The 23,873-nt window shown below is 54.2% G+C and overlaps 2 protein-coding genes across 8 annotated transcripts in view; both read right to left on the bottom strand.

Moving 5' to 3' along the window:
- Nucleotides 1-187: 187 nt before the first annotated feature.
- On the bottom strand, nt 188-10,186 carry CDH24 (cadherin 24). The gene is made up of 13 exons (XM_072962823.1): nt 10,074-10,186; nt 8,268-8,572; nt 7,791-8,085; nt 7,477-7,596; nt 7,235-7,402; nt 6,878-7,065; nt 6,287-6,540; nt 5,184-5,320; nt 2,747-2,868; nt 2,555-2,666; nt 2,086-2,334; nt 586-1,588; nt 188-500 (listed from the first exon to the last, which is right to left on the bottom strand). Exons 2-12 carry the CDS (start codon nt 8,466-8,468, stop codon nt 1,089-1,091), a joined length of 2,346 nt encoding a protein of 781 aa, XP_072818924.1. The 5' UTR covers nt 8,469-8,572; nt 10,074-10,186; the 3' UTR covers nt 188-500; nt 586-1,088.
- Nucleotides 10,187-11,142: 956 nt separating this feature from the next.
- Nucleotides 11,143-23,873, bottom strand: part of ACIN1 (apoptotic chromatin condensation inducer 1) — a 30,282-nt gene continuing 17,551 nt past the window's right edge. For 3 of the 7 annotated variants that reach the window (XM_015250387.3, XM_015250385.3, XM_072962824.1), the window contains 11 exons: nt 20,193-20,334; nt 16,737-16,779; nt 15,692-15,825; nt 15,443-15,595; nt 14,827-14,968; nt 14,329-14,474; nt 13,868-13,975; nt 13,620-13,727; nt 13,070-13,394; nt 12,853-12,953; nt 11,143-12,075 (listed from right to left, as the gene is read on the bottom strand). In XM_015250387.3, coding sequence (XP_015105873.2) covers nt 11,749-12,075; nt 12,853-12,953; nt 13,070-13,394; nt 13,620-13,727; nt 13,868-13,975; nt 14,329-14,474; nt 14,827-14,968; nt 15,443-15,595; nt 15,692-15,825; nt 16,737-16,779; nt 20,193-20,334 — 1,729 coding nt within the window. In that variant the 3' untranslated portion in view covers nt 11,143-11,748. The other 4 variants (XM_015250388.3, XM_031678850.2, XM_015250386.3 and 1 more) reach the window with 4 other exon arrangements.

The raw sequence follows: 23,873 nt of genomic DNA on the forward strand, positions 1-23,873 counted from the left end.
ATCTCCTTAGTCCCTGAATGGAATCAACCCAAACCCTCCTCAATTAAAGGGACTTGAAGCCGACTGTCCTCCAAAGGAGAAAGGAAAATGAGCCGGAGGGGATGGGCTTAGGCTTCTCCTCCAGCCCTTTGGCACAGGGAAGCTCTGCACCGACACCTCAGTGCAGGAAAGAAAGCAGGGCTCCAGCTTTACAAAATAAAGTGTTTGTTTATTATGAAATTAGAGATGGAGGCCCCTCCCCTTCCTCCCTCTTTCCCCTTCCCCAGCTGCCTCCCTCTTTCCTTCCCCACCCCTCCCCCTGGGGCCTGGGAAGCACACAAGACAATGCCCAGAGCTGGGATGCCCAGGGCTGGCTGACAGTTGGGCAGAGCTCCAGGGAGGCGGCCACGTTGCAGGGCTGGAGCTCTCGCTCTGGGAGGTGGGTTGGCTCCCTCTCTCTGCTGGAGGCCAGTGGAGCCAGGATGAGGCCATGAGTGATGGATGGAACCATGCGGGCAGGTCTGTAAAGACAGGAGAGACCGAGTCAGAAGCAGCAAGTAGGGGAGGGCTTTTCCCCCCACCCCTACGTCGTCTATTGGCACTGACCTGGGGCAGAACATCCCCTGCAGGAGGGTGGGCAGCAGTGGCTGGAAGTTTCTCTTGCTTTTGGGATGGACGACGGAAAAAACAAAAAACCAGTCACAGGGACCCACAGAGAATGCGGGCAGATGTGGGCAGGAGAGACAGAGCACGTGTGTGGGCAAGGGAGACAGAGAGAGCCGTGTGTGACAGATTTAGAATGGGGGAGACAAAAACAGACCCACAGAAAGTGGAATCACAGTGAGAGAACAGAGAGATTCAGAGTCGGAGCCACACAACCCAGACCCAGACAGAGAGAGAGACAGAGACTGAGACAGAGATCCCTGGAGAGAGACAAACAGACGACTCAGGAGGAGGGCAGTAAGGAGGAGGTTGCCCTGGGAAGTGGGGAGGGGGGGGGCGCACGGGGATGGGAGAGGCCTGGGGGCCCCTGGGCTGCTGCTGCCTGCCTGGACCCCGGGGGCTCACTCAGAGGGCCTGTGCGGCCGCGGGCAGGGCCAGGCCGGCTCTCAGGGGGCCGGGGGCTCCTTGGCCCCGTACAGCTCGGCCAGGGTGCGGAAGAGCGGCCCCCAGTCGTCCAGCGGCTCAGCGGGGCCCGGGGCGCCGCCGATCTCGCTGCCGGAGCCCAGGGAGCTGAGGGAGCCGCAGGAGGAGCCGCGGCCCTCGTAGCCGTACACCTGCACCGAGTCGTAGGGCGGCACGCTGGGGTCGTCGTCCGCCTCGCGCAGCCGCAGCGCCAGCAGCTGCGCCACGTCGGCGGGGCCGGGAGGCCGAGGCTGGCGCGGCGCCCGGGCCCAGGGGAGCACGTCGCGGCGCGTGGCCGGCCCGGGCGCCGGCGGGGCCGCCCCGTCGGGGTTCTGCAGGGCACTGATGTCGAAGGCCTCCGTGTCCTCCTCGCCGCCGCCCTCGTCATCGTAGGTGATGATGTTCTCTCGCACGTCCTCCTCTTCCAGCACCATCAGCGCTTCCTGCTTCTGGCGCCGCAGGGCCACGAAGAGCACCACCAAAGCTGAGGGAGAGGCGCGCACTGGTCGGTGAGCCGGCAGGGCGCGGAACCAGGCGGCCCGGTTCCAGATAGAAAGGTCTAGGGGTGGGAAGCCCTAGATTTGACATCTGGCAAACCTCCTTTGAATCCTGACTTCAACCCTATACTTGCTGTGTGACTATATAAAGTTGCTTAACTTCTCTGAACCTCTTTAGTTGTTAGATTGCTTGGGTGGAAAATAGGAGAAACATATTTACCCCTTAGAATTGTTGAGAGGATGAAATGAACCAGAGTTAGGGCTCAATAAACAGCTTTTATGGTTCGTTATTGTCGTTACAGATCGGAGGGTCAGGGATATGAGGCCAGAGCTTTTCTCTCGGATGCATCAGGCAAGGGAAATCCAAGCATGAGGGTTCCTTCAATACCTAGGGTGGATTTCCCTATGTCCAGGATCCTGGCTCCTCTCCACACCCTCTGCAGGCCTAGACCCCACATCTAAGTCCCGCTGTGGCCTGACTCACCAAGCAGGGTGCCCACACAGGTGATGATGGCAAGCAGGGCCCCGGTGCTGAGCCCGGTGGGTGAGAGCTGAGCCTCGGGCCGGCAGGATGCCACGGAGCCATCGGGTCGGCAGCGGCACACGCTGACAGTCACTGTGGCAGTGCTGCTCAGTGCCGGCTGCCCCCAGTCCCACAGCTCTATGGGAACCAGGTAGGGGGCCTGGCGGGGTGGAGCGGGGCGAGAGGGCAGCAGGAGGCTGGCAGAGCCATCTGTGGGAGACGAAGGTGTTGGGGCATCTCCTGGGACACCTTCCCAGTAGGGTTGGTGCAACCCAGGGAGACGGCTTGCCATGGGGAAGTTTTGCCAAGAGCAAATCCACATCTATGTTCTGTTGGGTGGAGGGCCCAGGTAGGTGGGCAGGGCTGGGGGTGCTGGAGGAGGAGAGGACGGGGGAGGCAGGCATGAGCATGGTTGCAGAAGGCCACCCACCTCGGTTGTCCCTGATAGTAAAGTTGGCATCAGGGCCCAGAGGACCTTGAAGGGAAACACGACTACTGTTGCCAACTTCATCTCTGTCCAGAGCCCGGATGACCTGAATCAGCTGAAAGGAAGAAGAGAGGCCTTGTAGGGGTGGGCAACTAGAGGTCTTGAGGCCCCAAGCCCTCTGCCTCAGCAGCTCACCTGGCCGGGGGCTGCAGAATCACACACAAAGGTGTCGTAGGGCTCAGCCAGCTGGGGAGCATTGTCATTCTCATCCAGGGTCTGGATGGCCACTTGCACCCGGGAGGCCTGTGCAGAGCTGTCTGAAGCCAGAACATGAACACATACACCCCACATGAGCACACACAACGCAGTTACACACAGCATATGTGGTGTGTTGGCATGGATGCCACATGCAACACACAGCATGCCCGTGCCACACATGAGGTATGCGTGCAATATGCAAGTAGCAAACAATGGTGTGAAATGAATGGAACAAATGCATACAACATCCATGTGGTACCCAAGATATGTGCAAATCACCATATATATTCAACAGGAGTGTAGCACCCATGATGTACATATGTAATAACCCACATGCAGGGCACACGCACCATAAGTGAAAGGTAGACTGAGGATGCATACTGGATGCACACAGACAATAGCCATGAAAGATACAAACACATCCATACCACATTTGATGTACACTCAGCACTTAAAACAAATGCAACATACATGAAGTAGATGTTTGATATATACAGTGAATGCAGTATCACCACCCCCCCAGGACCCAGAGAATGCATTTTCACTCAGTTGGACGGACATACACACACAGACACACACACATGTGTCCCATCAGAGGTCTGGGAGGCTGTGGGGTAGCAATGAGTTATCACTTAGAGTTGACCTTGGGGAGGGAGGAACTGCGTGATACTCAGGTGCAGAGTTGGGCCAGCCTGGGCACCACAGTCGGACACAGGCCCCCTCATCATCGAGTGGCTCTTCACCATTACCCTGCCTTGCTCCTCACTGCCAAGGACATCCAAGAGGGAATGGAAAGTGCGTATCCCTGCCCACTCTGGTGCTTACCTCTCCTAGGCTAAGCCTCTGGGTTCCTTTAGTCTTTCCCCCAAATCAGGGGAGAGATGGCTGACTCTCGGGAAGGGGCTGAGGGGTGGGCTGCCTGGCTAAAGGGTCTGGGATACCCTGAGACAGGACAGGGCTGGAGTCCATTCCCTCGCTGCAGTAAGGGCCCAGGGCCTGCTAGTTGATATCAGGGCTTGCAGGGGAGGGGAGCAGGATTTGGCAGGAGGTGAGAAGACAGTGAGGGGAACACACACACACACACACACACACATACACAGAGGGAGCCACAAACACTCTGTATACACATATACACACACAGGGACCTTCACACGAAGAGACTCACATGCACTGCCACGTAACGCACAGCTGTATGGACATAAACATAAACCTACCCACATGCAGTTCAACACATATGAGAGGCAGTGTGGGGAGGAGACAGCAACTCAGACTCTGCAGCCTGACTGGGACTGACGGCCTCACCGCTTAACGTCTGTGTGACCTTGGGAAGTTACTTAACTTGTCTTTGCCTGAGTTCCTTCCTTTTAAAATGGGGAGATACTCGTACCTCCCTCATAAAGTTGTGGTGATGATTAAATGAATTAATCTCTATTTGACACTTAGAACAGTGTCTGGTACACAATAAGTAGTAGATTATTATCATCCGTCCACGAACACTCACATACACAAAACTGTCTGTATACAGTTACTTGTACCTATCACTGTACACATCCATTTACACATATACACAAATAATATAATTCTAAGCACTCAACTATATACATATATATATCCAGTTATATACTCACAGGTACATGTGTATGTATTTTTCACACACACACGTACACACCCACATGTACATACATGTATAGTTCTCCACTGACATACAAAAATATGTATGCGCACAGTGACAGCTGCCATGGGCGGGACACAGATAGTAAATGTAGGAGACACTGGGCTGTGAGCAGGGGTGGTAGGGGAGGTTCACAGAAGGGAGGGAGATCTCCCTGCCTTCAAGGGCCACTGCTGCCCAGAAGCAGCTGAACCACACTGCTGGTGACTGGTGACTGGTGGGCAGCAGGCCGAGCTGGGCCCTCTCCCCTCCCTTGAGAGCTCCCAGCAGGGCTTCCCTGGAAGAGGCTGCTGGGGCCCCCCCAGTCAGCTCCCAGGAGAGAGGCCCAGCCCTGTTCTGCCACCCCATTCAGCCTAAAGCAGAGAGAGGGCAAGGCAGGGTCTCCCAAGGTGTAGGGTGGGGTTCATTAGGGACTGGGAGCTATTTGAGGTTAGGTTTCTTTCTGGGTTGGGGAAAGTCAGGTCTGGGAGCAAATTTCAGGTGAGGGGAAATGCTCAGGAGGACCCACTGTGCCCAGGCCAGCCCAGGGGACCAGGAGGCCTGCCTGCCTGGGGGTGGTGGTCCAGGCTGGGGACCCACTGGCTGTCCTCTGGTGAGGGTGCATGGCACTAATGCCCTTCCCCACCTCCATACTCAGGGATGGTCCCACTGCCCAGAGGCTGCTGCCTTCTCCCCACCCCCTGAGGGCCCAGGACTCCTCACCAAGCTCTGTGGCCAGCACTGTGAGGTTGTGCCAGACACGAGCCTCGCGGTCCAGGGGCGCTGCGGTGCGGATGGTGCCGTCTTCAGGCTCGATGGAGAAGCAGCGCTCTGGGTCCGAGTGAGGGACGATGGAGTATCTGGGGAGATGGAGCCTGGCTTGGGGCTGCTCTGGGGCAGGGCCTGCGCTCACGGCTACCTCTCCCTCCCTTCTGCTCGCCTTGCTGGGCCTCATGGCTCATCTGGGCAGAGGACCCTAGGTCACTGGGCAGTGTCTGCCCTACAAATGCAGGGCTGTAATTCACATTAGCATCCCCTCAAGAGACAAATATTCCTGAGGAGTCATCAACATTAAACACCTGAGACCCAAGAGACTGGGCTTCATGGAGGTGCGGGGAGAAAGACAGAAAGAGGTGGACGCAGGGTAAACACTGCCTGTCTTTTGGACTTCTGGGCTCTGTTCTGGGGATCAGGGACCTGAGTTCTAGCCCTGCCCTGTCCCAGACCAGCTGTGTGACCTTGGGTAAATCTTTTAGCCTGTTTCCTCAATTATGAGATGGGAACAACACCAGCACCTCCCTCAGTGCTGTGACAGGGATGCTGGTGGGGGAGGTGGAAAGAGTGGGTCTTCTTGAGGCTGACAAGTTGGGATTTGAATCCAAGTGTTGCTACGTACTGACTGTGCGACCTTGGGCAAGTTACTCAATCTCTCAGGGCACAGCCTCTGAATCAAATGGTGATGATAAAGACTACTACACAGGCTGTTGCAAGAATGAAATGTTATCAAGTGGGTAAAATGTGAAGTATTGAGGGCATGATCAATAACTATAGCCATCAATTAATCCATTGCACTCATCAGATGAGATTCCACTCACTGCCACTGGGAGGTGCAACTATCATCCACCCAGAGAGAAGGGTGGAGAATCCCTCAATGGTTAGTCAGGTCCTCCAACCCTCCCCTGGCCTCCAGGCCTGCAGGAGGGGAGACCCCTGCTAGGAGGGGAGTGTGATTTGCAGTAAAAGGGGTACATCCTTGGGTGGGAATAGCCTCCTGCTGGGCCCCTTCCTGGATGCCTGGCCCTGCCCCCGCCCACACCTCAGCTCACCTGATTGGGCTGGCAGGGGAGTCCAGGTCAGCAGCTGACACCTGGCCCACCAGGGTCCCGGGAGCCTTGTTCTCAGGTACTGTCAGGTGGTAGGCAGCCTGGGTGAAGGCAGGGGGCTCTGGGGCGTCCTGCACAGTCACGCGCACGGAGGCCACATCCTTGAAGGGCCCTCGCCGTAGGTAGGCTGGGTCGATGAGTGTGTTGGTGGCCTCCACACGGAAGGAGTAGGAGCGACGGGTCTCGAAGTCTAGGGGCTACAGTGAGGGAGACGGAGTGACTGAGGCATGTAGAAACCAGGAGGGTGGGCACCAGAGGGGCAGTGACTTTGGTGGTTGAGGTGGGGAGCGGGTACAGATTACTCAGTCAGAACTCTAGGTCTGCCCCCAGCTCCATCACAGATTTGCTCAATGCAAAGTCCTGAGCCAGTCACTCCCCTGTCCTGGGCCCCAGGCCCTCATCTGAAAGATGAGGAGATGACCATGACCTTTAAGCTCCAACACATGGATCCAGGTCTGTTCTAGACCAGTTAGAAGCATGTCTTGTAGCACATGGTATGAGTGGGTCTGCAGCATTAGCTGACAGGAGGCTAACCTTGCGGACAGTGAGGAGCCCATCTCGACCCTGGGAGTCTGTGCTGATGCTGAAGGCCTCGGACCCCTCCCCGTCCAGGATGCTGTAGGCCATGAGGGCGTTGTCCCCCAGGTCTGGATCCTGGGCCCGCAGCCGGCCCACCAGGGTGCCCGGCCCAGCGGTCTCCACCACGGAGAACTGGTACAGGCCTTTGGGTGGATGGAGAGAGACATTCTTAGGTCCTCAGCCCTCCTCCCTCCCCCAGCTCCTCCTTCTCCCAGGCCTGGCTGGGGGAGGGGTGGGGAGGGCAGCCTTCTCCAGAGGCTGTAGGGATGGGGTGGTCAAATGATGGCTTAGGCAGCAGCACTGGCCCCTTACTCTGAGGGAACTTGGGGGGGTTGTCGTTGACATCGCTGAGGGTGACCGTCACTGTAGTGCTGCCCGACAGCCCCCCCATGTGGCCGCCCATGTCCTTGGCCTGAATCACCACCAGGAACTCCTCCTGTGTCTCGCGGTCCATGTTGGGGATGGCGGTCCGCACCACTCCTAGGGAGAGAGGATGCGTCAGGGGGTGCCTGTTCCCACGGCTGCCCCACTCGGCTCCTGGGCTCTATTCTCACCAGTCTGGGGGTCCACAGAGAAGAAAGGCAGTCCATCCAGCACGGTGTACACCAGCTTGGCGCTGTTCCCGTAGCTGGGGTCATCGGCATCGTGGGCGGTCACCTGGATCACTGATGTCCCTGTGGGGGATTCCCGGCACCCCACTCAGCAAGGGGCAGAGTCGAGTGGGGAAGAACAGCAGATGAGGGGGAACCCAGACGTAAATGGGGCTGAATTGAAGGAGGTAGGTTCTGAGGCAGAAAGCAGTGGGGGGAAGAGAGGTGACGGCAAGCTAGGAGATGGGATCTGGAGCGTCCAGACTTGGGGTACTCACCAACGTTGGACATCTCGGGCACTGTGGCGTGGTAGGGCCCGAGGGGAAAGATGGGAGGATTGTCATTGATATCTTGCACCTTGATGATGAACTCTGACGGGGGCTCCAGGGGTCGGTTCGAGGCTCGGTCTACGGCTTGGGCCAGTAGCACATACTGTGCCTTCTCTTCCCGGTCCAGGCTCTTGGTGACATGGATATTGCCTGTGGCCTCGTCAATCACAAACACGGTGCCTGCTCCCTCTCCAGTCAGCAGGTACTTGGTGCGGCCCTCGCCCCTGTCCACATCCGAGTGCAGCTGTAAGGGTCAGGGGAAGATGGCAGCGGGTTCCAAGCACAGGGACAGAAAGGTAAGGAGTCTAAGTCTAGGACTGGGTGGAGTGCTGGGAGTCCTGAGGGACCAAGGTCATTGCAGAAGTGATGAAGCTGGAGCACAGGGCCTTGAGAGTCAGGGTAGACACGGGAAGGGTTGATCCTTACCTTGCCAATAAGGACAGGCTCTGGTCCAGCATATTCCTCAATGACAAAGAACTGATTCCACACCCAGCTCCTTCGGGTCCGAAGCAGTGCTGGTCCTGGGGCCCCCCGGGACCCTGCCCAAGCCCGGGCTGGGGCTGCCAGGCGCCCCATGCAGCCCCAGCCACCCAACCAGGCCAGCAGGAGCCTCACAAGGCCCCACATGTTTGGGCTCCAGCCCGGGCTCTGTTTACTGACCCCAGAGGCTGAGGCATGAGCTGGCTGGGGCAGAGAGGCAGATGCGTTGTGGTTACCCCATGGATCCACACCTGTAGGACAGGTAGCTGTTCAGGATCAAATCAAGGAAACCCTTAATGGCCACCCTCCCCCAAAGTTAGATGTTGAAGACCAGACCTCCAAGGAACCAGACACCCCACTGCCCAGAACCCAGACTAAGACAGAGAGCAGACAGTCTGAGCTTTCACTCCACCCAGGCCCAGTCTGTATTCACCTCCAGCCCTCCAAGCTGATAAATCTCTGGCCAGTCAACTCTGAGTAGAGAAGCTTGGAAAGAAAATAAGAGAGGGGATAATGGGAGGACTTGGAACCCCAAATTTGGCCCCTTCCAGGATGGGCATGCAGCTGGGGCTGGAGGAGATGGGGGCTACCAGGGAAAGGAACTTAAAATCCAGGGGTTGAGATTCATGGAGGTGTGGTCTCAGGGTGACTAGGGTCAGGATGGGATGACAAGGAGTGCAGCCTAAGACAGGGCTGAGAGCCTGAGGAAGTCCCTCCTCCACGGGGAACCCCGCCTCTCCAGAACCTGCCCCCAGAACACTGCTAGCTGAAGTCCTTGAAGGGGGACTGGGCTCATGAGGCAGAATGGGGTGGGGGGGAGCAGAGGCAGACCCATAGGCCAGAGACACAATGTGATTGAGGGTGAGACCAAGACTCAGGGACTGTCCGCTGAGACAGAGACAGAATGGCAGCAAGAGACAGGAGGAAAGAGATCAAAAGAGGCAGCGCAGAAGTCTGAAAGGCAGAGAAGAGTCACAGGTATCAAGCTTGGGAATGGGTGGGAGGCGGGCAGGGGGACTTGCAGTATGTGTGCTGGGCAGAAAGGGGCAGCTTCGGCTGCAGGGGTCAGAGCAGGCCACCCCGGCGCGGAACTTCATTCTGGGAGAGGGAGCAGCCAGGAGGGGCTGCAGGAAGGAAGCTAGAGAGAGGACCCTTCCCACCGCTGTCTCCTCCCTCTCCTCCTAGGGGGGACCCCTCAGGTGGCTGTGGCTGCGCCCCTCCTCCCCCAGAGCAGACACACACCTGACAGTCTTTTCCTTCCCGAGGAAAGAGGGAAGCCGGAGGGAAGCCGGGGACCAGAGAGGGAGGCGGGACGAGGAGAAGGAAAGGGATAGAGGAGTGGGAAACAGGAGGTGAGGAGAGGGAAGGAACCGAGGAAGGCAAGGGGAGCGGGCAAAGGAAAAGACAGAAAAGGAGAGAAAGGTAAAGGAAGAAAACGGCAAAGAGGAAGAGGAGATGAGGAAAGACAGGGCAAGAGAGAGAAAAAAGGGTTGGGAGACAAGCAGGAAGGGGCAGAGAAGGCAAACAGGCAGAGAGAAGGCAGGGTGAAGAAAAATCGAGGGAGAGGAAAATGGGGAAAAGAGGAAGAGAGGTGCGAGGGAAGAAGGGAAAGCGATAGAGCGCGGGAGAAGGGACCCGGCAGTGGGTTCCCAGACGCGGAGCGCACCGCTCGGAAGACACCCGCAGGCTGCGGGCCCCCCTGCTGCCCCTCCGCGGATCCCCGACCGCGGGGTCCAGGGCGGGCGCCCTTACCTGGCAGTGCCGAGGGGCCCAGCCCGGCGGGGAGCGCCCCCGCCCGCCCCCGTCGCCGGGTCCCGGGGGCGCAGCCCCGAGCCGATCGGAGCGGGCGCCGCGGCTCCGCTGCAGGTCTGAGCGGCCCCGGCGAGAACAAGGGAGCGAGACGGAGGGGGCGGGGGAAGGAGGCTCCGCCTGCGGAGGAGCGAGGCGGCTCCGCGCCGCGCGGGAGAGGAGAGCCCAGCCTCCGACCCTCCCCGGCCAGCCCGGGCCGCGCGGCGGGGGCGGGGGCGGCGCCTGGTGCCCGCCCCCTCGGCGCTGCCGGGCCGCCGGGCGCATACAGATGTGGAGCCCCTCCCGGGCCGGGCCCGCAGCGCCCGGAGGGGCACTCGGGCGGGAGGGCATCCGGGCCACGGCACCAGGCCGTTTCCGAAGAGCCGGCGGGGAGGGCGCACCCGCACGCCCCCCACAGCGGGGCGAGAGGCGAGCGCGCCGTGAGGTGGGGACTCAGGAGCCCACTGCGGAGGCCCGGCTCCGCTCCCGGACCGGCCTTGAGGGCTGCTGTGTACCCCGGCTGTGAGGCGGCCCCGTTCTGGGAGCCCGTGCAGAGCAGGGTGGCGGGCCTGCTGGGGGCGCTTAAGCAAGGCAGCACGATCCCGGGAGTCCACGGGCTGGGCCCAGGGAACAGGTCAGGGACCGAGGCACATCGGCGGGAGGGCGCCGAGGTGAGGAGCGGAGCCTTTTGGGGAAGCTCATTTACAGGAGCCTACTGAGCGAGCGCCTGCCGCCCCCTGGTGGCAGTTGTGGGAGGCACCTTGAAGGTGGCAAGCAGGTGACCAAATGCCTCTAGCACAGGACGGGGAGCCCTGAAACGGAACTTCCCCTTCCCAAGGGGTCTTTCCCGCTATTCTCGTGAGTAAGATCCACAGGTGCGGTGTGGTTAGAGCCCAGGCAGGGATGGAGGGCGGGGAAGCCTCTGCTCCAGGAAGCAGCCTGCCTAAGCGTATGGAATGCAAGCAACGCTGCCACCTCTTCAAAATTTGGCTCTCACCCAGGTCCTGCCCAAGGAAAGCCACTCACACACTAGTTAAAACTAAGTCAGATTTTTATTATTTTCCATAGACCACATCATTTAATAATAAAAAAAATAAAAATAAAAATTGAACAAAAAGAAAAGGTGGATATAAAGTTGAACCGGTGGGCAGGAGGCAGGGGCTGCAGGACAGAAAAGACTGGGAACTGCAGGGGCCCTGGGACTCAGGAGGAGATGCTGATTCAGCTCATAGGTGACCCAGTCCTGGCCCCGGCTGTTCCCAAGAAGAGGGTGCGAGTACCAAAGGAGGTGGTGAGCAGGATGGAGGAAAATGAGAGAGGTTTGGGGCTCCAGGTTGCTCCCCACCTCTGGGCCAACCACCTCTCTCCCTAACCTAGCTCTTCCCTCTCACAGACTTAATGGGAAATGAGACGGAGGAGAGGGCTAGGTCTCAAGAGATAGATTACGGGGGTGGGGGCGAGATGGCCACTGCTCCATTTGGTATGTGGGGACAGGTGGCAGCCATACTTCAGCACTGGGCAAATGGTGTGAAAGACCCCTGGTTCCAGGGTGATGGAGATTGTACCTATCCCTCTGTGGCCTTGAACCCCCCTGGGGCAGGGTGGCAGATGCCTGCAGCTCTCCCTAGTGTTTCCCCAGCTAGCGGCGCCCACCCCGGTCCCGCACCGGCGTGCTCCGACTCCGGCTCCTGCTGTGGCGCTTGGTGTCTCTGCGGTCCCTCTCCCTGCCTCGTTCCCGGTCCCTCTCCCTCTCCCGATCTCTATCCCCCCTGTCCCGCTCCCTGTCCCTCTCTCTCTCCCTGTCCCTCTCCCGGCTGTGCTCTCGCCGCTTCTCCCGCTCCAGCTGTCTGGTCCGTTCCCGCTCGGCCTCCTTCTCCCGTTCCTTCTGCTCTTCTTCTTCCTGCTCCTTTCGCCGCTTCTCCCGCTCCTTGGCCCGTTCAGCCCGCTCGGCCTCCTTCTGAACAATCTGCATCGGGCAGGGAAGGCAGAGAACAGGCATCTCAGCCCCACCTGGTCTCCTATACCCTAGCTTGGGGTCACTGTCAGCTTTGCTGTTATGCAGAAAAGGGGGAGGGTCTCAGCAATCACATCTGTCCTTGTCTCAGAGCCCCAAGCCCTCCCAGTTTTCTTTTATGCCCACGACAGGTAGTGGCACCATCCCTGCCTGACCTCTGGTATTTCCCGAGCTACTTAAATGTGAACAAATCTCTCTTCTCTTTAGTTGAATAGCATAAGCCTAAAATTCCCAAAAGGTCCATAACAAAGAAACCTAGAAGCAGAGGGGAGAAGAGTATAGCTCAGTGGTAGAGCCCATGCTTAGCATACATGTGACGTCCTGGGTTCAATGCCCAGAACATCCATTAAAAATAAACAGACCTAACTACTTCCCCCACAAAATTAAAAAAAAAAAAAAAAGCAGAAAAATGAATGAGTTTATAAAACACAAGATTTCTCAGCTAACTAAAGTCAATTTCTGTGAAGCATGGTTGGCACAGCCAGATTCCTGAGACACACACACACAGTTCTGATTTCTGTGTCTACCTCCACCTTCTTGGGTCTGGCTCCTCTGTGGTGTACTCAACTAACTGGGCCTTAAAGCTGCCTCTTTCTGTGATGCTTAATTTCTTCCTTACTATCCTAAGCCAATACCTGGGCCTACTCACACTCTAGTCACATGACTCTCCCCTGCTCGGCCCCCAAGTCTTGATGCAGCTCTGAGCAGGGCACGAAGGCAGGCACTCACCTGGCTGTCAGTTAGTGGGAGCCAATAGATGCAGGGAGCTGCCTTGGTCTTACGGAAAAGGTCGTCCAGCAGCTTGGCAGGTGGTTCCTCCTGAGCTTTTTCTGAGGTGGAAGAAAGTGAGTCAGACTTCACGCATAAGACCCTGTGTCCCATCCCATTTGGGTCCCTTTCCCACCTTCTAGTGGTATGCACCCTCCCCCCCAAGCTAAATAAGTACCTTTCTTCTCACTCTTCTTTTCTTTAGACTTTGCACGTTCCTTGCGGCGGCGGTCACGGGACCGTGAACGGGAACGGGGCCCTTCTCGAACTTTGTCCCGATCCCATTCACGCTCTGATCGAGTTCGCTCCCGCCGCTCCATTTCCCGCTCCCGCTCTGCCCACTGTTCCCGCACCGCCCGCTCCTGCTCCCGCTGCTCTGCCCTGGGGTGCTGTGGTGGCTGGGCTGGGGGCGGGGGCGGGGGGTGCAGCGGCCGTGGTACTCCCTGCTCCTCTGTCTTAGTTTCAGAGGGACGATCCACCAAGAGGCCTCGGTGATAATCCAGCTGCAGGCAGAGGAGGGACAAGGACAGTCAGGATGGAGATGACATCACTCCCACTGAAGGAGCCCAGGTACCAATGAACAGATTTTGGAGTCCCATGGTTCAACTAAAGGAACCAAAGGGGAGGGAGAAGGAATCTCAGTGACGACAGGCTTAGCCAGTATCTCAGCTGGAACCTAGCAGATGATGGCCTCCTCTGCCCTCCACCCCCTTCCCTTGGTTTCTTACCTCATCTTGCTCAGCATAGTCAGCACAAAGGAATTTGGGATTGGACTGGGGCCATTTGACCCCATGTAGAGCTGTGCGGGTGGCAACTGCTTCCTCTACTGTTGAATACTGATGGAGGAAGGGAGGAGGCAGAGGGTCACAACAGGCCTTCAATCCCTCCCACTTGCCACAACACCCTCAAACCTGCCCACATTGGTCACAAAAGGAAATACAGGCCATAACCTAGAGAATCAGCTCCTTCCCCTCACCGTTACAAAGCAGTGAGATTTGATCTTGTCGATCCAGAAAGCCTCTTCCACCAGAGTTCCCGTACGCCCCAACAATTCCTTCAATTGGCCTAAAGTGAAGGGACGAACCTGCCAATGAAAATGGAATTTCAGGATCTTGAAGAAGGCAAGAACAATACTCTTAGAACCAGTTTGAAGATTCCCACACCACTGTGACAGGAGTATAGCTTCAAAGTCTGGGCAAGGCCAGAGAGGTCAGGAACACACTGACTGTGACATCATGGCCAGGCCCTCTGCAAGACAACCCTGCAAGGTGATACTTTTTTCTCCCCATTTTCAGATGAGGAGACGGGTCATGAGGTTAAGTAACTCACTCGGAGTCAATGAGTGAGTAACTGGCAGGTCTAGGAGTTGAACCTAAGAAACATGAGTCTGAAGCTCAGACTCTGAGCCAAGCTGCACTGTGGGAAATAATGACTTACCAAGTTGGAGATGTGGACGATGTTACTGATCTTGCCCCGGGGTGGGGAGGGCACCTGAGCAGTCCGGACTGGGTCATCAATTGTAATGGAAACTCCAGACTTCTGCTGGCTAATGGAACGTCGAGTTAACGTATCTCCTAAAGTCACTATCAAATAGAGCACATGAATGGTTTTCAGCAGGGCTCAATGCTGGCTGTCTCACCTCCAGCAGAACTTTTAATCCCCTACCAGTAGTCACTCTTCCATCTAAATGTGCTGAGCACCTACACTGTGCAAGGGACTGTCCAGGCTGATCTCCTCATTATGGAGACGCAAAGATTAAACAGATTCCAACCTAGCCCTCAAGTAGCTTGATAACTAGGAGGAGAAGATAAGACAGATGTGTAAAATACTAGAACACAAAGGCAGAAAACATGAAAAGCTTTAAAACAGGTCCAAATGAAGTGCTCTGGGAATTCAGGGAGCTGCCCGATATTTCACTCACAATGCTGCACCCACCTTTCTTTACTTCATGCTCCACAGGTGGGGGCAAGGCCACCTCTACTGAGACCTGCGGAGGTACAGGGGCTTCTGCTTCAGGCTCCTTCTCTTCTTCCTCCTCGTCCCTCTGCCCATTCTCCTGGCCCTCGGCAGGCACCACCTGTAAGTATCAGATAACGGAGGAATTCTTAAACACCAAACTGGCACAGCCTCTGGATTCCCTGCAGGGAGACTGCATCATTAGCGTCACCTCCACCAGATTTTGGGATTGTTAACGCCTCTAAGTCTGCCATGAGGAAAACTAAGGCAGGAGTCGGCAATTTTTTTTTCTGAGTAAGGTAAGATATTAAACACTGCAGGCTTTGTGATCATAAAGTTGCAACTATTCAACTCTGACTATAGCACTTAAGTGGCCACAGATTTAAACGAACTGGTGTTGCTGTATTCTAATAAAACCTTTATTTCAGGCAAAAGGTTACAAATGGTAGTCAGCTGACCCCTGCAAGGGCCAATTAACCCAACCCTCAGCACAGATGGGAGATTCCCTTTCTAGGACTCTGCCTTAGCTCCTCACTCAGTTGCCTGCTCTGCACCCATGGCCCCCTCTCCCAACACTGGAGTGCAGGAGGCTTACCTGAGTGACAGTCCGGCATATTTTCAGCCCCTTGTCATGGGTCCCATCGTCACCATTACGCTCTGTCTCATCCTCAGAGATTCGGGAGTCGTCAGCATGAAGATCCACAATAGCCTCCTGCCCCGCCAGGGGTTTGATGTCGGGGATGAGGCTCTGGGACACAGATACCCCCCACCCCGTTACACTGGGCCCATGTCTACTCCCACCTCATGTACCTCATCCTCCCTTCCCCGGCCCCTCCCACCTCACCTTGAGTGATTCGGTGGTGATACTGATGGAAGGTTTCTTCTGTGTGGTGGCTGTGCTGGCTCCCCAACGCCGCTTCCGACCAGGCTGGCCCCCCTCTGTGTCACTGTTTCCAGCTGGCACCCCCTTGGTTGCTGCTGTCCCCAAGAAATAGGACCCCACAGTTAGATGATCTCAGGTCCTCTGCTGGTTCACACCACAATACCCACAGATAGCCTTCGAGACTAGAACTTTAGTAAAAGGTTAACCTAAGGAAATCACATTTGGGGACTGGGGAAATCATGCTTCAGAGTAAACAATAAAAGGCCTAGAGCCACTTCCTGATAGATGAAAACTACTGATCTCTGAAGGCAACGTGGGGAAGGTAACTAGGCTGGTGAGCAGTTTAAACTCTCAGAGGTAGAAAATCTAAAGTACTGGGAGGACAGACTGAAGACAACATGGGAATGAGAAAAACAAGACTATGGGATATTAAAATCTAAGTAAAGTTGATTTTAGATCATGGTGTGACTAGTCACACTTTAGGTTAATTTTCACACTACAGACTGATATTTTAAGTAATAAAGATTTATTACATCTTTGTCAGCTTAGAGTTTCTCACTGGGAAAATGTTAAAAATGTTACTGTTTGAGGTGTGGGCACTCTCATTTTCTCAGATGCTCTCTTAGAATAAAGCACAAACTGGTGAGCATTTTATAGGAATCCCTCAAAAACCCACTCCTGGTTCTGAGGGTTCAGATTATCTGAAAGAACAAAAGCAGGGAAGACTAGATAAGAAATGGTGAGACATCTCACAGTGCATATCATTAGAGTTAAGAAAGAAATGTGACTGGGGAAAAATGACAAGGTTGTCTATAAAGTTCTGAATTTCAAAATGGAACCCTACACATGCCAAAAAGATGTAGATACGCTGGGTGGATGTGGTGGGATGGCAGTGTGGGGGGGTGACCCATGAATGCCATTGAGAGAAAATGGGAATCTATTTCTCTATGAACTCTGATTTTTATGGTATTCCGGACTTTTATCAGGGATATGGGGCTAGACTTACAGACAACGGAGATCTTCCTCTTGAATGATTTGGGCAGCGAGCTCTGTATAGAGAAGAAAAGGGGGGGGGAAAAAAAAGAGAAAGAGACACACCCCACAGAGAGGGGGGAAGGAGGTTAGATGGGGCAGTCTTAGCACAGGCTCCAAAGACACAGAGAGAAAGACACAGAGACAGACAAGAGACCAAAACAGAAGCGGCAAACGGCAAAAACGAAGCAGAATCAATGCAAGTTAGAGAAAAAAATAAAACCAAACATCACAGCAGGGAAAAGTCGTCTAGTCCATACCACACCTATGTATTAGCTTAACCAGAAATAAGCTGGAAGAGGAATTCAGCAGTGTCCAGCCTTTTAAAGGCCTTGCTCATGCCCTCTTCCAACAAGCTGTCCCCAGAACTGGGTCATCTACCCTGCTGAGGTCTTCCTTGCTAACTCGAGGAAAACACGAGGAAACAAGGAAAACCAACTTTGGGATGGCAACTTCAATAAGGTAACCCCCCTCCTTTTCTCAGTGTCCAGCCTGACATCCACTGACAGTGGCTTGGAGAGCAGACTGTTAAGACTGCCTGGACGCCTACCACACCGTGGAAAAGGACAGCACCAGACTCACTGGAAATGAGCCTCCTGAGCCAAGTGCCGGCAGAAAAGAATTTAAAAGTGTCTTTGGTAAAGACAGGTTTTTACGCAGGGCACACTGTCACCAGGGAGAGTTTCAGATTTCCAACCACTGTACGGAGCACTAGCAGAGCCTCACTGTTTTTTCTCCAAACAGGGCTTATGCCTTAGGGGCTCTGCCAAGGACCAGAAACTGCCAAATTTGCTTTTGAGCAAGTTTCTGCCCCAAACACTCAGTGGGAGGAAGACTGTGGACAGAGCAAAAAGAGGAAGAGAAAGCGAAAGGGGAATAGAGCATTTTTAGATTTAAGTGCTTATTTCTGGAAAAACTAAGACCTACCACCCTTCTAAAGGGTAGGGCAGGACCCTCTTGATGAAATCCCTTTTCCCCATCCAACCCCCAGCCCCGTTTGTGTTGTCTAACCAAGTCTCCTTGGTCTCCGTTAAGGGCCAGCCTGAACCCTAGCCGGGCCGCTCTTGATGGGTAAGTTAGTGAGAAAAAAAAAAGTCTTAATTAAAACAGGAAAAACATGAACCAAATAAATAAATAAATCCAATAAAGAAATCAGAAAAAAAAGAAAGAAAAAAAATAAAAGATTAAAAAAGAGGAAGAAGAAAATAAAGAGGAAAATAAACTAGGAATATGACAAATGTTCCAGGTACCATCTCACACCTGGGATCTTCAGTTCAGCCAATCGCACCTCACTGTGTACTGTATCTAGTCAACCGCCGGTCCAATCAGAATGAGCCCTCCCTGCTAGGCGCTGTGCAATTGGTGGGGGGTTGGGTTGGCAAAAAAGGTGGGCGCACGGCGTGGTGGTCAGCACGGCACTGCCAGAGTCCTCCCAGGGGCGCAGGGGGGGCGGGAGGGAAACGTGTGGGGGGACGCTGCCCAGTTTCCATGATGTCAAGACAGTTCACTGGCGGTGGCCAGGCTCAGCGAGGGGTACAGGGGGAAAAGGGGCAGAGACATCAGTCCCAGCCCTGCAGGGGCATCATCTTGCAGTCCCTGATGAGATGGCCCGTGAGCAGCAGTAGTGGTCCTGGCCTTTTATCGTGGGAGGCAGGCAGGACCCTATGTCCACCAGTGGCAAGCTGCAGCAATACCACCACCCAATACTTGGAATCCAGGTGATGACTCCAGAGTCCCTTCCTCCTCTGCCTGTAACTGGGGAGGGGGTCCTCTCACCGAGTGGGATCATGGAACCTCTGTTGAAGGCAGCCTGGGGGCAGTAGATGGATAGCCCCAGGACCTGGCACACATTCAGCAGCAAGGTCAGAATACTGTTCTTCTGAGTGGTGTGTGGCATCTCCTCAGGGACTCCAGCTGAGACAGTGGTTCCAGTCAGGTGGATAGATGAGCCCCTGCCTCCAGGGATGGAGGAGAAGTTGGAGCAACCAACATGCTGCCCTTCACCATGGACAACAGGGACCAAAGGAAAGTCCATCTGATGAGCAAGTGGTGAGACATGGCTGGGCTGTCATCAGCATTAAATCCCTGGGCTCAGACCCTAGACTTCTCTGCAGGGTTCCTAGTCGTCACAGCTTAAGCCGAGAGCCCCACTCGGTATTTTACAGCATGACACTGTGATCACAAACATTGATTCTTTAGGAGGTCTTGGTGACCTAGATGGGGATCCCAACAGTCTGCAGCAAACAAGGCAACCCACAGTCCTCAAAAGGGTAAGGGCATGTGGGCAGGCGCCCCAGCAGTGACACAAGCTCTTCTTGGGGTGTCCCAAAGAGGGAGATGATGCAAGTCCACCCCTTTCCAAATGCTTTTTGTTTTCTCAATACAAGTCTCTCCAGAACAGTGCTCTTCTCGGCCCCCTGATGTAAGCAAGGCAGGGAGGCAAAAGAGGGCCCATCACAGGATCCCATACACATGCCCCCCTCTGGCCAAGACACCTGGATAGCAGACTCGGCTCTGACTGGGCAGCTCAGTAGCAGCGGGTGGGTCCAGAGGAAGAGGCGGCATCAGCGATTGGCCAGTTGGGCAGGGTTATATTTTACGGGCGGATTACCGTACATGAGGTACTTGGACAAAGTTTTACGGGGAAGAAGGACCTTGTAATAAATAATATTCTGCACATCAAATCACTTTCACCGGCCCCCACCCCCCGCAACACACACCAAAGAAAGGCTACACACACAACGGTCCCTCCCACCCTCTTACCCTACTCCCAAACCCAGCTAATTCTCTAATTACTTTAAGAGCCAAGAAGACTTCGCTGGCTCTGATGGGGGGAACCCCCTGAATTGGGTGCAGGACACAAGATAATATATATGCCAGAAAAGCAGAGAGGTTACAGAAACGGGGAAGGGACCTTTGGGATCACCCCAGGGGCTAGCTTCTAAGTAGCTACATCTCTGCAATGAGACCACTGGGGGGCAGATGAGGGACAAAAATTCCTCAGCATGGTGGTCAGCTGAGAACCACCAAGGCCCACTAGATGGCGCTGAGCTCCAACAGGCTTTTAAAAAGGAGGGAAAGCTAGAGCGGTTACCACACGGAAAAGCTAAAGAAGGTAGCAGGGAAAGCTGAGCCTGGGTCTTAGATTAAGGGCCATTAACTTGACTTTCCTGGTGGTTACAAACTTTCAAGAGTCTGGACTGCATCACTTCCCAAACCAGGAAAGGGGAACGAATGAGCCCTGTCCCCATCACAAGGGGTCTCCCTTGCTAAACCAGCGAATTCTCCCTTGGCCCTATACTGATCCAAGTCTTCACCTAGCCCCTTCTTTAAGCTATCCCACTGTGTAAGAGGGGTCACCAGAGTGGTCTACTCTTTCCCCTATGTCCACTCCTGCCCACCCACCCCAGCAGGTGGCTTGGATATTTACCTCTTTCTTCTCCTCATCCTCGGCACTGCCCTCTGGGCGGTCATCATTGCTGACTTGATCTGCAATAGGCATGAGGGGCTCTGGAACCTCATTTTCAGGTCTGTTTTCACTTGTGTCCATGGTCACTTCCTCCTTCTCCTCACTGTCAGTATAGGGAGAGGTTGGGAGGGAAGGGCAGGAAAGAACCAAGGGGAAGAGAGAGCAAGATGTTAGGTTTTGGGTCAAGGAAACCCCCATGCCTCATCACCTGGGTGGGGCTGAGAGGGCTGCTTTTCAGATGAGACTAGAGACCTCCCCCCACAGGAAAAGCAGGAAACCATTTTCCTTGGGAAAAAAGCACAGATCACCGCAACCACATCCACCCACTGCCCAGATGAGATAAAGCTGTGATGTGTGGGGTCCAGACTCCAATTATTCTTAGGTAGTTCACCAGAGTGCCCTTATATGAAGAGAAAAACCCCTCTATGAAAACAGTCCTTCAGAAGTGATGTGATTTGCCCACAACCCCGTGGCTTCCCTATCCCCTGGGCACAGGCCCCCTTATTTAACCAAATTGCATGAGGGAAGCCCGATTCCTTAAAAAGATGAGAAAGAACAGCCAGGGCTGTGGCAAATGATCCCAACCTTGTGTTTATTCAACTGCTTAATAAGTAAAAGCCTATGACCCACAGGACCTGGAGACACCAGGAATGGAGAAATGATGGGGGTGGGGGCTGCAGGGAGAATAAGGCTGGTGAGGGTACAAGCTTCAACGAGGACCCTCTCTAATCCAAAAGGAAAAACTCAAACTGCAGACAGAGTATGAAAGCTCAGAGAAGAACCAGGCCACTTTTACCTGCTCAGAGGTGTAGGAATTGTTCTTACATTCGGCTTTCGCCCAGTTTCTCCCACTCCCTTATTCCAACTTCCAAGAGATAAAGAGAGCAGGCCTCCCAGTCATGACACACCCGCCCTCACACCATGCATCCTCTCCCCAAACACTGAACCCACTCCCCAACCCCTCCAAACCACACGTTAGCTCCCATGTCAGGCAATGAACCCCAGAGGCACTTCAGATAAACTATCTTCCCACCTTTTTTTCCCGTCTCCATCCCTAACTTCTACCTCTAATCTCACTCCCTACCACCACCCAAACACTGCGGGGGCGGGTATCAAATCAAGATGGTGAGAGGCCCAAGTCTCAGGAAGGGGAAATCAAGCCTCCCCAGGCTGATAAGCACCACCAGAAAATTCGGCATTCCCGACAGGCTGACTGACACTCAGAGGTCAGAACAGCCTCCCCAGAGCAGGCAGGGAGGGATGCACGGGAAGGGGGGAGGGGAAAATCGGAACTGTGCCCCCAGCTAACAGGCTCCCACAGAAACACGAGATTCAACTGCCTAAATCTAAAGAACAAGCTTATCCAGAAACTACCTATTTCCCACACAGAGAGGGCAAGTGGGGCCAATTAGAAATCGGGCAGGAAGGACAAAGGGGGGAAGCAGAATGACTGAAAACAAACCAAAACGAAAGACGGAATGAAAGCCATAGGGAAGAGAAGGGAGGTGAGGTGGGCTAGAGCGGTGGGGAAAAGGGATACATGGAAATGTGAAGCTCTCACCCTTCTTTGCTTTCTGATAACATGATTTTTTTTCTCCCCCTGGAAGTGCTGTTTATCCCTTTCTGGAATGGAAGAAATAACAAAAACCAAACAAAAAAATCCTAAAAAATTAAACAAAACAAAACACCTTCCTTGTCCCAAGATCCCACCACCTCCTCCCCAGCCACCCGATCCAGAGAGAGAAAATCGAGATGCAGCAACTCGGGATCCAAAAAATGGTAAATGGAAGGGGAGGTGGTGGTGGTGAGGGGGAGGCTAAAATAGATCTGGCTTTTAAGAGATAAGCGTTAAGTCCTCACGGCAAACCCCGAATTCGGCTGGATTGGTCTCCCTGGAGAAGGAGGAGGAAGAGGGCCAGGCTGCTGGTAGTGGCTGGCTCTATTGTATTGGCGGAGCGGCGGCGATCAGCCGGAGACATGCAGGGGAGCCATCTTGCCACTTACCCAGCAGCCCTTGTGTGCGGACGGGGGAGGGCCCTGCTGCAGCAGGGGAGGGGAAAGAAAAGAGGGAGGGCGCTGAGTGAGCAAGGTTCTTATCCTCTGGCAGGCCACAGGGAGCTAGCTCACTGCTGGCTCAGTAGGCCTGGCCTTTTTCCTCCTTTTCTCAGGTTACAACAGCTACCGAGGCCTAACCCCACAGGGAGAGGGTGCTCTCTCCTGGTCTTCTCGGGGGTCGGGGAAGGGGGCTGGGTGGAGAGGACATACAAAGTTACAGCTGCTTGCCCGGAAGATTCCAGAGAATAGAAGGAAAGGAAACAGCAGAGCTGGGAGTGAAAAATGATAAGGAGATAACAAAGCCACAGTTGAAAAGAGACACAGACTGGAGGGTCACGAACAATTTCTTCCGTGCCCACCTCTATCCAACAAGCCAGGCACGGAACACTGAAACCAGATCAGCTGGTTCAAGGCGTGGAGGTGGGATGAGATCTGGCACTATCCAATCACTCTACAGTAACTGGCTGCTCACCGCAGGCAATGACCACGTGTTACTACTCCAACCAGTCCTTTCTCCGGGAAGATGGAAAGAGTGGATAAGCAGAGAGTTCCTTTTTGAATTACCAGTAGGGGGAAGGGAGGTGTCTCTGAAGAGATAACAGACAACTTTGTTTCACAGAGTCTTTAATAAGGTCACCCTGCCCTAGGGTCCCCTGGAGCCAGAAAGAAAAGAGGATAAACAGGGCAAGGGGACCTTGGGAAGCTAAAATACTGAGGACACTTCTTGGAGCAAGGGCTCCAAGGTGAGGGCTCTGAAGTAGATAAGAAACTGAAATGAGAGAACCGTTATGGGGAGGTGGAGGGAGCAGATCTGCTGAACAGAAAGTGGGAACTAAAATGGAAATTATTAATCATAAGTATCTTCACCAGACTAAATGTAAAATGGGAAGCTGCCTCTAATCATTCAAAAAAGCATCCAGTAGGTGCACAAAATGCTCATTTGTTGACTGCAAAGGTGCTCCCTTTGCATCCTACAGGAAATAAAGATTTAACACTAATACAAGCTTCTGGGTATCTGACCAAAAGCTTAGCATTACCTCATTTGTAATATGAGAACTTTTTGCCAGGACTAAAATTTCCTCCCTGCTGCTTAAAATCTTAAACTTACATACTAACTGCAAGATAAAGCAGCCATATTTATACATTACACTCAAAGTTCCTTTTCACTTTTCCCTGTCGGCTCAGTAAGATTGAGAGCTCTGGAGTCAAACTGGCTAGGTATCAGTCTGGGCCCTCGCCTCACCCTATACATGTAGTGTGATACTGGGCGAGTTCCTCTCTCAGTTTCTTAATCTGTAAAGTGGGGGTAATAACAGTACTTATTCACGTGGAACAATATGATACTGGTTTGCTCTTAAGAGTATGGCTTGGAAGACACCCCAAGAAAAGGTAAGGCTATGCATAAAACACGTATGTGTTTAATAAGCCATTATCTCATTTGACGGCACCTGTGGAGCCTTTTTTGACTGTCCTCAAAGAGTAAACTGCTCTTTCTCTGAGTGCTCAAAGGTACTCAGTAATTGGCTTGACAGGTTCTCAGCAATCCCCATCACTGTATAATAATCACTGGTTTACTTGACCCTGCAG

Source organism: Vicugna pacos, chromosome 6 (assembly GCF_048564905.1).
Source record: "Vicugna pacos chromosome 6, VicPac4, whole genome shotgun sequence".
Lineage (NCBI taxonomy): Eukaryota > Metazoa > Chordata > Mammalia > Artiodactyla > Camelidae > Vicugna > Vicugna pacos.

Bases quoted from the DNA above. Each gene is read 5' to 3' on its own strand.
- CDH24 (XM_072962823.1), bottom strand. From the start codon at position 8,468: ATGTGGGGCCTTGTGAGGCTCCTGCTGGCCTGGTTGGGTGGCTGGGGC. The intron at 7,597-7,790 runs GTGAGTACCCCA...AATCCCCCACAG, and splicing joins GCCCGAGATGTCCAACGTTG to GGACATCAGTGATCCAGGTG. The intron at 6,541-6,877 runs GTTAGCCTCCTG...CCCTCACTGTAG, and splicing joins GGCTCCTCACTGTCCGCAAG to CCCCTAGACTTCGAGACCCG.